This window comes from Bufo gargarizans, chromosome 11 (genome assembly GCF_014858855.1).
Source record: "Bufo gargarizans isolate SCDJY-AF-19 chromosome 11, ASM1485885v1, whole genome shotgun sequence".
NCBI lineage: Eukaryota > Metazoa > Chordata > Amphibia > Anura > Bufonidae > Bufo > Bufo gargarizans.
This window is the reverse complement of record NC_058090.1, coordinates 79,493,119-79,508,024: the sequence shown is the minus strand read 5'-3', so window position 1 is coordinate 79,508,024 and position 14,906 is coordinate 79,493,119. Positions and strand designations below refer to the sequence as shown.

Here is a 14,906-nt window from a genome sequence, read left to right as displayed (position 1 = left end):
CTATTGCTGGTTAAATGCACTTGGTGTGACAGCTTCACCCTGATGTAGGCTTTAGCCAAAAAACAACCACACCATTGAGGGTTAAATGCACTTGGTGACAGGCGCAGCTTGCCCCTGATTTTGTATATGGCCAAAAAATGAACAGACTATTGCTGGTTAAATGCACTTGGTGTGACAGCTTCCCCCTGATGTAGGCTTTAGCCAAAAAACAACCACACCATTGAGGGTTAAATGCACTTGGTGACAGGCGCAGCTTGCCCCTGATTTTGTATATGGCCAAAAAATGAACAGACTATTGCTGGTTAAATGCACTTGGTGTGACAGCTTCACCCTGATGTAGGCTTTAGCCAAAAAACAACCACACCATTGAGGGTTAAATGCACTTGGTCGCAGCTTGTGCTGGCGCACCACAAGACACAAAATGGCCGCCGATCACCCCAGAAAAATGAGACTGACAAACGGTCTGTGCAGCCTAAAAACAGTGAGCAATTGAGGATCAGCAGCTCAATGATCCACAGCTGCAGATCGATCAGTTAATCAAGTCCTTTGGAGGAGTTAATCTGCCTAATCTCGCCCTACTGTCGCAGCCGCAACCTCTCCCTACGCTAATCAGAGCAGAGTGACGGGCGGCGCTATGTGACTCCAGCTTAAATAGAGGCTGGGTCACATGGTGCTCTGGCCAATCACAGCCATGCCAATAGTAGGCATGGCTGTGATGGCCTCTTGGGGCAAGTAGTATGACGCTTGTTGATTGGCTGCTTTGCAGCCTTTCAAAAAGCGCCAAGAAAGCGTCACAAAAGCGCCAAGAAAGCGACGAACACCGAACCCGAACCCGGACTTTTACGAAAATGTCCGGGTTCGGGTCCGTGTCACGGACACCCCAAAATTCGGTACGAACCCGAACTATACAGTTCGAGTTCGCTCATCCCTAGTGATAGCCATTCCTCTATTTCAATTTTTTTATTCTTAAAAAATATTAAACATAAAAACTTTATTAAAAAAATAGGTCATTTTCTGATGATACATCTTCTTTAAACCCCTCACTAAAGATTGTGCTTGCAGTGCTTTGAAAACATATGGGACACATATTCATCTGGAACCTATATTAATCAGCTAAAAGAGATAATGGCCACAAAGAGCATCTCTAACTCTTGGGGACCCAAAACATCATTTTATTGATGGCCTACTGAGTTTAATGGGCAACATGTTATCTTTCATTTCATCTATGTTGAGTAATTCAATACTTGCTGCTAGGTTACTCGCATATTACTGCTAGGTGTAACAACAATGGCACCAATTTTCATTTGCAATTTTTTAGGGATCCATTAAAACAACCATATTTTTTACTCACTGACCTCCAAATTTCATAACTTCAACCACATAATGGCAATGTAGGACATATACAATGTGGCTCAGTTTCATTGTTAAAGTTATACTTTCGAAGTATACTCACTGCAGTTGTAGAGTTTATTGATTTTTGCCACATCCAGGACACTGAGGCCATCTCTTTGTCCAATGGACACATTTGGGTCAGGAATGGGTGTGATGGTGGGTATCTTTGGATTCATGCTAAATGCAAACCTAATAGAAAAATAATATTAGATAATTATTTTATATGTATACCCACAGGAGTACATCCCATGTCTCTAGAGGGTAGTTGAACAACATGTCTGTACTGCTAGCATGATAGACAGTCTCACTTATCACACTTAGTCAGACATTGAGGTGTGATGTTGACTCAAAGCAGTAGCATGGCTCATTTACTGCACTGAACCTCTGCAAATTAGGCAGAGGGATGCATAACATGCACTTTTAAATATTTTTTTTTACATTTTAGCTAAAAGGTGAAGTTTGGTAAGGTGTTTCTAGCTTAGGGATGTTGAGAAACACTGGTGCCAAAAATGATTCCACAAATAGAGATAAATAAGCGGCACTCACCATTCGATGCAAATGTTTCTTTTACTGGTACAGAGAGGGGGATAACAAAAACAGTGCAATCACAGGAACATGGCGACGGCCGTTTCGCATATCACCGCTTCATCTGAACAATACTGTCAACCCTTTTACGCAAATGACATCATCTTTTATGCGCCACGTGCGCTAACTTAGGCGCATGATGTTAGAAAATTAGAAAAAGCTAAAAGTGTGCTCCAAAACCGCCTACCAGAAAGTCAGTCCAGCAGCTTCTTTAAACGCCTCGACTAGAAATTGACCGTAATTCAGAGTGAAATTAAGGAGAAAAAGCAAGATAAATTCCTAAGAGACAAACTTGATTATGAATCTGGAAGGTTTTTTAACTGGAGTAACAAGCCCCTAGAGAAAACAACGCAATCCAAAACGGAAGAGAAGCGATTTCTGGACTTCAGACTCAGATTCCAGTTTTTCTGATGACCAACATATTCACGGTCCATTTGAGTCTACAGGACTAACCCATGAGGGGTCCCCTTTAGTAGGAGAATTATAAGGGGGCGAAGGAAACGTAACAAAAGGAAGCAGGCCGAGAAAACAGGGATACAAGCGCAAACAAGTATCCCAGCGACGATAGCTGAGGAGATTACTTTAGAGGAAACGGAAAACATAATGCTAAATCTGTCGGGAGTGAAGCTACCACTTGACTGCGTGAAGGTCCTTAATCGAGGCCTTAATTACAGTCTGGTCGAGGGCTTCAACCTGATAGATTTTGAAATTGATCTTTTCAAAGCTATCAGGAAATTGAACCTTAGAAGAATTTATAATTCCTCAACCTCGCGTCATGTCGAATATAAAGAGGGTTAACAACCTGCAGAAATTGGCCCTTTAGGCTTCAGCACACATGCCAACTTTAGCCAGACAGAGATCTCCTGTCTGGAATGGTTGACTGAAGCCAGTCTTGATACCCCTCCGGATGTGGGAGTTATTCCGGAATTCACTGGTGGACTCCCCTCCACATTTTGTCCCCCCCTGCCCGCCGGCAATAGCATCAATGTCTTTCCCCAAAAGGTGCTTGAAGGGGTTAAATCTTTGATTTACCCCCAAGCAAACCACAATATTTCTTGAGGAGAAGAGCAAGCACTGAAATGCTTACAGTCACAAGAAGACATTGTTGTGAAGCCGGCGGACAAGGTGGGAAACATAGTGCTACTCAGTAAAGAATACTACAGGGAGTGCAGAATTATTAGGCAAATGAGTATTTTGACCACATCATCCTCTTTATGCATGTTGTCTTACTCCAAGCTGTATAGGCTCGAAAGCCTACTACCAATTAAGCATATTAGGTGATGTGCATCTCTGTAATGAGAAGGGGTGTGGTCTAATGACATCAACACCCTATATCAGGTGTGCATAATTATTAGGCAACTTCCTTTCCTTTGGCAAAATGGGTCAAAAGAAGGACTTGACAGGCTCAGAAAAGGCAAAAATAGTGAGATATCTTGCAGAGGGATGCAGCACTCTTAAAATTGCAAAGCTTCTGAAGCGTGATCATCGAACAATCAAGCGTTTTATTCAAAATAGTCAACAGGGTCGCAAGAAGCGTGTGGAAAAACCAAGGCGCAAAATAACTGCCCATGAACTGAGAAAAGTCAAGCGTGCAGCTGCCAAGATGCCACTTGCCACCAGTTTGGCCATATTTCAGAGCTGCAACATCACTGGAGTGCCCAAAAGCACAAGGTGTGCAATACTCAGAGACATGGCCAAGGTAAGAAAGGCTGAAAGACGACCACCACTGAACAAGACACACAAGCTGAAACGTCAAGACTGGGCCAAGAAATATCTCAAGACTGATTTTTCTAAGGTTTTATGGACTGATGAAATGAGAGTGAGTCTTGATGGGCCAGATGGATGGGCCCGTGGCTGGATTGGTAAAGGGCAGAGAGCTCCAGTCCGACTCAGATGCCAGCAAGGTGGAGGTGGAGTACTGGTTTGGGCTGGTATCATCAAAGATGAGCTTGTGGGGCCTTTTCGGGTTGAGGATGGAGTCAAGCTCAACTCCCAGTCCTACTGCCAGTTTCTGGAAGACACCTTCTTCAAGCAGTCTATGGAGCAACACTGGAAAATGCCGCGCTCTTCCACAGGAAGCCAGGAGCCCGGACCTCGCCCTGAACCTTGGGCGCACAACGGATCCCAAAAGAAAGAAAGATGGTCCAGCTTCACTGAAAAATACTTGAGGCTTTATTCAATCCCGTGCAGATAAAAACCAACATACAGCAATGCAGAAAATCGACCGGTTTCGGATCACTGTAGATGCGGATCCTTAGTCATGATGTGCATCAGTGGGAAGTGAGGTCGAGACTAAATAGTGAACCACCAAACACAGGTGATCACAATCAGGTACAGGACACACCTCCTGATGACATCCTTCACAGATAAAATGCATAGTAATTACAACATGCCAAAAAACATAGAAAAGTAAGATAAAATGTACAAATTGCAATGATAAAAAAGGTTCACTATTTAGTCTCGACCTCACTTCCCACTGATGCACATCATGACTAAGGATCCGCATCTACAGTGATCCGAAACCGGTCGATTTTCTGCATTGCTGTATGTTGGTTTTTATCTGCACGGGATTGAATAAAGCCTCAAGTATTTTTCAGTGAAGCTGGACCATCTTTCTTTCTTCTTCAAGCAGTGGTACAGGAAGAAGTCTGCATCCTTCAAGAAAAACATGATTTTCATGCAGGACAATGCTCCATCACACGTGTCCAAGTACTCCACAGCGTGGCTGGCAAGAAAGGGTATAAAAGAAGAAAATCTAATGACATGGCCTCCTTGTTCACCTGATCTGAACCCCATTGAGAACCTGTGGTCCATCATCAAATGTGAGATTTACAAGGAGGGAAAACAGTACACCTCTCTGAACAGTGTCTGGGAGGCTGTGGTTGCTGCTGCACGCAATGTTGATGGTGAACAGATCAAAACACTGACAGAATCCATGGATGGCAGGCTTTTGAGTGTCCTTGCAAAGAAAGGTGGCTATATTGGTCACTGATTTGTTTTTGTTTTGTTTTTGAATGTCAGAAATGTAGATTTGTGAATGTTGAGATGTTATATTGGTTTCACTGGTAAAAATAAATAATTGAAATGGGTATATATTTGTTCTTTGTTAAGTTGCCTAATAATTATGCACAGTAATAGTCACCTGCACACACAGATATCCCCCTAAAATAGCTGAAACTAAAAACAAACTAAAAACTACTTCCAAAAATATTCAGCTTTGATATTAATGAGTTTTTTGGGTTCATTGAGAACATGGTTGTTGTTCAATAATAAAATTAATCCTCAAAAATACAACTTGCCTAATAATTCTGCACTCCCTGTATGTAGCAGAGGCTCATAGACAGCTGAATGACACTCTGACTTATGAAAAATTATTGAGTGATCCAACTTTTAAAATACAAAAGCTGTTAAGGAGCTTTCTGCATACATATGTCGATATGAACATGTTATCTAAAAACAAAGCCGAAAAATAGTTTTCCATGTATCCGACAAGACCAACATGGTATTTTCTCCTGAAGATTCACAAGTAACTGACCCATCCCCAATTGTCTCTGGGAATGGGTCAGTGACCGAACCATTGTCCAGGTATATAGATTGGTTACTAAGACCGCTAGTAAAAATGGCACCCTCACACCTCAGGGACAGTGGCAGGAGAAATTTAATTTAGTGTCACTGGATGTGGAAGGTCTCTATATGCGTATCCCCCAGGACAGAGGCTTTCTAGCAGTGATGAAAATTCTAGAAAATACAGACAAAAGTGAGGTCTTTAAGAGTTTCATCAGAAATGGTCTAGAAATTTTTTTAAAAAATAATGCCTTTATGTTCGGGAATACGTGGTTTAAACAAAATGTTGGCACCGCGATGGGTACTTCGGTCGCATGTACATTTGCCAACCTATACCTGTCACGGTTCGAGGATAGATAGGTATTCTGCGTCCAACCCCTATGTTAAATACATACAGACATACCAGCGCTTTATAGACAATGTGTTTATCATATGGCAGGGCACTGAACACACATTCAAGCAATTTGTGAATCATCTGAATAAGGAGAATGACATGAACATGCGCTTTACTTACAAATTTGGAGGGGACAAACTAGAGTTTCTGGATGTGCTCATCTCCGTTGGTGACCAAGGGCTTCCGTAAGCCCACGGCAACCAATTCTCTATTGCATTATTTGAGTTATCAACCGACAGCTGTGAAAAGTGCCGTACCCTATGGCCAATTTAGACGCTTGGCACGCACAAATAAATCAGAGGATAGCTATAATAAACAAGCCATGGATTTAAAAAAACGGTTAAGATCGAGGGATTATCCCCTTAAATTACTTAATACAGCCATGGAAAAAGTGACTGCGGTAGGCCGAAAAACCCACTCATGTCCTGAACCATTACAAAAAACAAAAACCAGCGAGACACCCTGCCCCTTTGTATTCTCATTTAGGTACAGTCCAATGGCCGACATAATCAAAAAGGTCGTCAGAGACAACTGCAATATTGTAGCCAGTGATACCAATCTGAAAGATATGCGAGACTCCCGCCCCTTGATTGCATTTCCGAGGTGCCATTTGGTCCGCAGCCATTTTAAAGAAACAAAAAATCGCACTTGGCTGGATGGGTGGTCACCAAAAGGCAATAGAAGGTGCAGCAGCTGCTCTTTTTGCAGGTACAGTCCCCAGTGCTCTCACATATCTTTCGGAGGTATTAATCATAAAGTGAACACACTAATTACATGTAGGAGCAAATATGTAGTGTACCTAATCTTGTGCAGATGTGGTAGATTCTACATCGACAAGACGGTCCGCTGCCTCTTTGAACGCATCCGCAAACATATATATTCTATTACCACCGACAGGGGTGTCCCATGCCTTATAGAACATATACAGTCTGCACATAACGGAGATAGTTCAGTCCTCAGATTTGAAGGCTTAGAGTTAGAGGTTGTTCAAAATCCACCGAGAGGGGGCGATAGAGGACGGGAACTACTAAGAAAAGAAGGTGGATGGATCTTGCGTTCTAATGCCATGGGCCCTCTGGGACCGAACGAAAAACTCGATATGAGTGTCTTTCTGTTATGTCTCAATATTCTATGTATGTTGTTTGTTGTTGCTTTTAATGTTTCTTGGATATCTTATTTTGTAACATTGATGTACAACCCCTGCTTCTGACGTAGCCTACACTCGCAATGTTATGCGACAGTCTGCGCCAACATCATGTGCCTAAGTTAGTGCGCGTGGCGCATAAAAGCTGATGTCATTTGCGTCAAAGGGTTGACAGTATTGGCCAGATGAAGCGGTGATACGCGAAACAGCCGTCGCCATGTTCCTGTGATTGCACTGCTTTTGTTATCCCCCTCTCTGTACCCAGTAAAAGAAACATTTGCATCGAATGGTGAGTGCCGCTTATTTATCTCTATTTGTGGAATAATTTTTGTACCTGACAAGCGGCGCACCACCAGATTGCGAGATACCGCAGCCCCTGCCTACTCCATGTGACCAGTGGTGAAGCGAAGGTCTGCCGCAGTGCCACCGAATCCTGCATCTCATTTTACCACTGGTGCCAAAAATGTTACTGAGAATAAAATAAATCATTTTTAGATAATTTGTTGGTGCATGCATTGTAAAGCCAGGTTCAGATAGCCCTAAATCAAACATTACTTAACACCTTAGGGACTGGGCCAATTTTTGTTTTTAAATATTTATTTAGTCCTTTCAAGAGCCATTACTTTTTTTTTGTCTTTTTTTTGTCCGCATAGCCATATGAGGGCTTTATTTTGCATGACAGGTTGTATTTTTAATGGCATAATTTAATTTGCCTTGGCTTATATTTAAATATGGGGAAAAATCATTATGAGGTGAAATAAAATAGAATATACAGTTAAGCCCAAAGTTTGTCAGGTTTTGATATTACGTGATATACGATATGCACTAAAAATAACATGACATCCTAGTTCCACGGTTCAAAATGATTATGGCAGTACCAAATTTGTATACTCTTTTATTATGTTTTACTTCTTTTAAACAGATAAAAACCTTTCACAGATCATGTCGGGGGAGAAAAAAATCTGTCTCATTGAATTTTAATCCCGGATCCTTTCTTTTTGGGGATAAGCTCCTGCCAGATATGTCAGCACATGACTTTCTCCTCTCAGCCAGTTGAAAACACAGCTGACTGTATATGTCTATGGCATTTGGCTGACCACTAGTGAAGGTGTATGGGAACCTTATGTCAGTTATCCACCACGGTTCATCTGACATACATCCTAATATACTTACTTTCCATAATGCATCACTGAAGAATAATCATATGGCAGACCTAAGGTAGTGCCATTCTGTATGTTCAAAATTTGACTTTTCCCCTAGGGAAAAAAACTAAATTATTAGATACAATATGTGAAGCACAAAGATATACTCATACAGAAAATAATTAAATTGTTTTCATGGTTTATAAATATTTTAAAAATATTTACATGTAGCAAAAAGTCACCGATTTTATGTAACGTTTAGAAAATATTTTTTTCATCAAAGTATTCTTTGTTTCTATTTTTTTTAATTTTGTAACTGTATTAATTGCTGCTAAATCTGCCCAAAAGCTGTAGCTACATGTCCATCAAACTCACCGATTTTGGCAGGATTAGCCAACTATCTAATGTGTTTGGGGTTTCCCGTTATCTCTCTTTGCAAATTCAGGGGAAAAAAAGGAGAGGCCAGTTTTTAAATCCTGACCTAAGCTTAGTAGGTCAAGAATTAAAAACAATCTGTTTGATCAGGCAGTGTTTTTAATCATCTAATCTAATTTATGAAGACATAAAAACATTTTTAGCCTCCATTGAAGTTATGGATTAAAAAAAAATGAAAGTAGCCACATTTACAGTGTTGGTACATTTCATTAAAAATAAATAAATACATTTTCCTAAAAACAAGCTACTGTTGTATTGTTTCTGTAAATTTTATGTTGAATTGCTCCATAATGTGAGATTATAATATCTAGGTGTCATATTGGGTGGAGCGTGATGCATGTGTTGAAGTAAATGGTACCTGGACTGACGTTTTTGTAATTTACGTTGATGTAGTTGTCACGATCTGACCGGCTATTTTCATGTAGAAACCCCAAAGCATGATTTAGCTCATGTTGTATGGTTCCTCTAGACATGCAACCAGGGGCTAATAAAAATACAGGCTGAGCTCCTCCAGTTAGCCCAGAATAGGATAAACACCTGAAAGAACAGAAATAAATTAATTTAGAGGTAGGTCACTTCAGGACTTTCCAACACTTCTTGAATGGGATTACAGAGGAAAGGTCCATGACAATCAGTCGGCCTCACGTTATTAGAGTCTCCATTTTATGGATAAATTGACAGTGCTGAAAAGTGATACGGGACAAGGTGTTAAACTATGATCCAGATTTATCAGGGGGTTAACAGGAATTAGAATAAAGAAGCTAAATCTTTAGACTATGAGTTGTGTCTGGTGTTGCAGCTTAATTAAATGAGATATCAGATAAAGCAGTGTTTCCCAACTCCAGTCCTGAGGGCCCATCTACCGGCCGTCATATTGAGAATATCCCACAGAATGAAGTCCTGATAAAATTATACTAATTACCGTATATCACCTGTAGTGTTGAGCATGAATATTGCCACTTCGAGAATTTTGCGAATATTTAGAATATAGTGCTATATATTCGTTATATCGAATATACTGAATTTTTTTCCATCTGAATACATGATTCCTCCCTGCTTCTTGCTTGAGGGCCAATGAGTTATTGGTCCACAAGCAACTTAAGTAGGGAGAAATCAAAAAATTACGAATATTCTAAAAAATGAATATATAGCACTATATTCAACATAGTGCTATATATTAGTTTTTTAGAATTAGTCATGATTCCTCCCTGCTTAAGTTCCTTGTGGGCCAATGACTCATTGGCCCACAAGCAAGACGTAGGGAAGAATCCTGTGTTCAGATAGAAAAAAGACGAATATTCTAAAAACAAATATATAGCACTATATTCTATAGTGCTATATATTCGTTTTTGACCCACACCTGTATTGAGAGTGCAATAGTCGCATATTACGCGATCATTATTATTATTTTTTTCTATTAACAATTTTTATTGTTTTTTAAGCAGATGATATGGGGGGACTTCATCCGTTTGTATAAGGATGAAATGAGTCTTTGGGGTGGTTGTTTTGACCCAATTGTTTCGTCAAACCATGAGGACAGGTGTTGCAAGGGGGAGGAATAAAGTATAGAGGACACTTCAGTTATAATAAAGTTGCGTGTGAAGGAGATGGTCATAGATTCCTTCAGATCTTTAAAAAGAAATGGAAGGGGATGGACGATACCTTCATCATTTAGAATCTCTGAGATAAGCAAACCATAATGTCTAATCTGGGGGTGGCTCGACTCTTTCAAATCTAGAGGGGCCAAATCAATAACCTCCTTAAGGCCTCTTTCACACGACCGTTTTTTTTTTTCCGTTTTGCGGGCCGTTTTTTGCGGTCCGTATACGGTCCGTATACGGAACCATTCATTTCAATGGTTCCGCAAAAAAAACGGAATGTACTCCGTGTGCATTCCGTTTCCGTATTTCCGTTTTTCCGTTCCGTTTAAAGATAGAACATGTCCTATATTTGGCCGCAAATCACGTTCCGTGGCTCCATTAAAGTCTATGGGTCCGCAAAAAAACGGAATGCATACGGAAATGCATCCGTATGTCTTCCGTATCCGTTCCGTTTTTTGCGGAACCATCTATTGAAAATGTTATGCCCAGCCCAATTTTTAATATGAAATTACTGTATACTGTATTTGCCATACGGAAAAACGGAACGGAACAACGGAACGGAAACGGAACCACAACGGAAGCAAAAAACGGAACAACGGATCCGTGAAAAACGGACTGCAAAACACTGAAATGGACATACTGTCGTGTGAAAGAGGCCTAAGAGTGAGAAGTGGTGAAGGAGTGGTTAGCACTTTGTTGTGAGAGGAGAACCAGTCCCACACTGCTAGCGTACACCTTATCAAAGGGTTTTGAATTTGGTGGGATGGGGGGAAGGGGTTCCCAGCAAGTAATAAAGCTCTGGGGGTGGAGGGAAGAAAATGACTTTCCATATGTACCCAGAATTTATGGGGGGGGGGGGGGGGGGCTCTGATCCAGTCCACTACACTGGCTAGATGTATGGCCTTCATATATAATTCAGGATCAGGGAGATTTATACCTCCCAGGTGTTTGGGTTTAGTGAGAGTGTCAAAAGAAATTCTAGATCGACATCCTTTCCAAACAAATTTGCGAACTGCTTTGTTAAACTTGTTGAAAAAGGATTTCGGAAGTTTGATAGGGAGAGCCTGCATGACATATGTTAATCTGGGCAAAATCAAAGCCGAGACCATATTCTTTCTGCCAAACCATGAGAGGTATGTGAGGTCCAATGAGTCCATCTGGGCAATAACAGAGTACAAGAGTGGGACAAAATTTAATTTATATAAATCCGCGGTATTAGGAGAGATTTTCACCCCTAAGTAAGTTAATAGTTGTGTGGACCAGTTGAATGGCAAATGAAGTTTGAGAGACCTAATTGCCGAAGGGATATTACGCGATCATTACCATGCCGAATTTTGCGTAAAAAAAAGAATGTAGAATATAACGAATATACGAATTTGCAAATATATGATAGATATTCTACAAAATATTTGCAAAATATCACAAATTCGAATATGACCACTGCCGCTCATCACTAATCACCTGCTCAATACTAAAGAAATCCTGAAAACATGACCGGCAGGTGGGCCCTGAGGACTGGAGTTGAGGAACACTGAGATAAAGAAAATGGACAAGTGGGACTGTTCATAGAAATCAGACCTCTTTTCTAAACAACCACTTTCAGCAGCATCAGCTGGCCATCAAATGTGCATGGGTACCCAACCCTCCCTTGATGGCATATATCGGGAAAGAGGATAGGGAAGTTGGATTTCAATATCGTACAATAGCGTTCATGTGTATAGAGGAGGGCTCAGGAGAATGTTGCCACCTTAGCATCTTGGGGCCTTTACTTAGACTAGGCTTAGCCAAGGTATTTGAATTTGGGAACAGAAAGACATCCTACTGCAAAGAAAAATTAAAAAGGCCAATATCCTAGTATATATGTCCTAGTAACAGAAATTTGAATACACCCTGACCATTGAAGTAGAACCTAGAAGAGCTTTTTGACATAATCAAAAAATTATATTTGTGATACTTTGGAAGACAGGTCAATAGAGTAAGTAACCTACACATCCTAGTGATGGACTATCTCACAACCACACTAGGGGGGATTTATCAGATGGTGGGACCAGTGTGTTGCCATTATGTAGGAAAAAAAAATAGCATGGTTCATGTAGTTGCCACATGACCTGCATCAAAACAGATTTTGATGTGAGGAGACCCCAAACCTGTAGCACCCGAGGGGCAAGGTAAGTATAATTCCTGCCACATTGGAGGGTCTGCAGAAAAGGTCTCCATGGATGAACTAACCGTTTAAGCCCAAAAGTATCTACATATGGGGACATTTATCAAACTGGTGTAAAGTAAAAGTGGCTTAGCTGACCATAGCAACCAATCAGATTCCACCTTTAATTTCTGACATCTCCTTTGGGAAATTAAAGTGGAATCTGGTTGGTTGCTATGGGCAACTAAGCCAGTTCTACTTTACACCAGTTTGATAAATTACCCCAATAGACTGCACATCATTTACTGTATGAATAAGCTCTCCTCCCCATTGAGGTGAGCATGAAGACTTACCCATCAGATGAGGAAATGTTCAGGTAATTTACTTCTTCTTTCCTGTTTACAAAACGCACACAGGTCAAGGTTTCAAATTCTTGCATTGCGGTCATAAACAGGTTCTGGTTTTCAGCACCTAGTCAAATAAAGACAACATGTCTTATATAAGTGTGGAATCTATAGGAAGACGCCTCCGTTATCAATGTATATATTAAAAATGTATGAAATGCAACTTACCATAATTTGGAGATAAGGTATATGGCACTTGGACAGTTCCATCGGCAGATTTCGGCCATAGACAGTTATCACAGTTAGTGGCATAACGACCCATCCTTTTCATTATATCCCCATAGACTATTGGGTGTGTGCTCTTTTCCACTCCTTTGGAAAAAAAAGAAAACATCTATAAGCCTGATCTGTAGACAGAGTGGACTTTGAATGGAAGGTCTATTTGGTAAAACAATACATTTTCATAGGATTTCAATAGCTACAATACTATATTATTACCTGTGCTCATTGTAGATGTTTATTGGTTTTGGACATATCAGGGGTTGGTCAGCCTTTTGACCATTTTTAACTGTCACCAGTTGTACTTAATTCCTATAGAAAAATGTATCCTCGCCTGCCCCCCCACCACTCCCTTCTGGCTCCGGCTCCATTATGTAATCTTCTAATCAGGGGCGTCGTTAGGTCAAAACATTCGGGGCTTGAGCCCCGGATGTTTTGACCAGTGCCCCGAATGTTATGCTGGCAGCCATTTCCCTACAATCTCCTGCACAGCCCGGAGCCTGACTCCGCCCACTCATGTGACTGATCATGTGCTCCTGACATTATGAAAGGTCCTTTTACCCACTAGGAACTATTATCTCCTGAGGTATGACATGTGAATGGAGCATTTCTAGGTGCATGTTTTGGCTGTATTCTGCCCCCTGCCCTGTACTGTACCCCCTATGCTGCACTGTGTGTGCCTCCTGCCCTGTACTGTTTCACAACAGCTGGAGTGCCGAAGGTTGCTGACTAGGGATGAGCGAACTCGAACTGTATAGTTCGGGTTCGTACCGAATTTTGGGGTGTCCGTGACACGGACCCGAACCCGGACATTTTCGTAAAAGTCCGGGTTCGGGTTCGGTGTTCGTCGCTTTCTTGGCGCTTTTGTGACGCTTTATTGGCGCTTTTTGAAAGGCTGCAAAGCAGCCAATCAACAAGCGTCATACTACTTGCCCCAAGAGGCCATCACAGCCATGCCTACTATTGGCATGGCTGTGATTGGCCAGAGCACCATGTGACCCAGCCTCTATTTAAGCTGGAGTCACATAGCGCCGCCCGTCACTCTGCTCTGATTAGCGTAGGGAGAGGTTGCGGCTGCGACAGTAGGGCGAGATTAGGCAGATTAACTCCTCCAAAGGACTTGATTATTGATCGATCTGCAGCTGTGGGTCATTGAGCTGCTGATACTCAATTGCTCACTGTTTTTAGGCTGCCCAGACCGTTTGTCAGTCACATTTTTCTGGGGTGATCGGCGGCCATTTTGTGTCTTGTGGTGCGCCAGCACAAGCTGCGACCAAGTGCATTTAACCCTCAATGGTGTGGTTGTTTTTTGGCTAAAGCCTACATCAGGGTGAAGCTGTCACACCAAGTGCATTTAACCAGCAATAGTCTGTTTATTTTTTGGCCATATACTACATCAGGGGCAAGCTGCGCCTGTCACCAAGTGCATTTAACCCTCAATGGTGTGGTTGTTTTTTGGCTAAAGCCTACATCAGGGTGAAGCTGTCACACCAAGTGCATTTAACCAGCAATAGTCTGTTTATTTTTTGGCCATATACTACATCAGGGGCAAGCTGCGCCCGTCACCAAGTGCATTTAACCCTCAGTAGTGTGGTTGGTCAAGCTATCACACCAAGTGCATTTAACCAGCAATAGTCTGTTCATTTTTTGGCCATATACTAAATCAGGGGCAAGCTGCGCCCGTCACCAAGTGCATTTAACCAGCAATAGTCTGTTCATTTTTTGGCCATATACTACATCAGGGGCAAGCTGCGCCCGTCACCAAGTGCATTTAACCCTCAGTAGTGTGGTTGGTCAAGCTGTGACACCAAGTGCATTTAACCAGCAATAGTCTGTTCATTTTTTGGCCATATACTACATCAGGGGCAAGCTGCGCCCGTCAC

At 41.6% G+C, this 14,906-nt stretch overlaps 1 protein-coding gene across 1 annotated transcript in view; it reads right to left on the bottom strand.

Annotated features, from left to right (window-relative positions):
• The window catches only part of LOC122921330 (embryonic protein UVS.2-like), a 41,375-nt gene that overhangs the window by 15,054 nt on the left and 11,415 nt on the right, over positions 1–14,906 (bottom strand). Inside the window, exons 4-8 of the mRNA XM_044271307.1 lie at positions 12,973–13,116; positions 12,754–12,871; positions 9,015–9,193; positions 8,253–8,292; positions 1,454–1,581 (exon numbers count right to left, since the gene is read on the bottom strand). Coding sequence (XP_044127242.1) covers positions 1,454–1,581; positions 8,253–8,292; positions 9,015–9,193; positions 12,754–12,871; positions 12,973–13,116 — 609 coding nt within the window. The remainder of the gene's footprint in view (positions 1–1,453; positions 1,582–8,252; positions 8,293–9,014; positions 9,194–12,753; positions 12,872–12,972; positions 13,117–14,906) is intronic.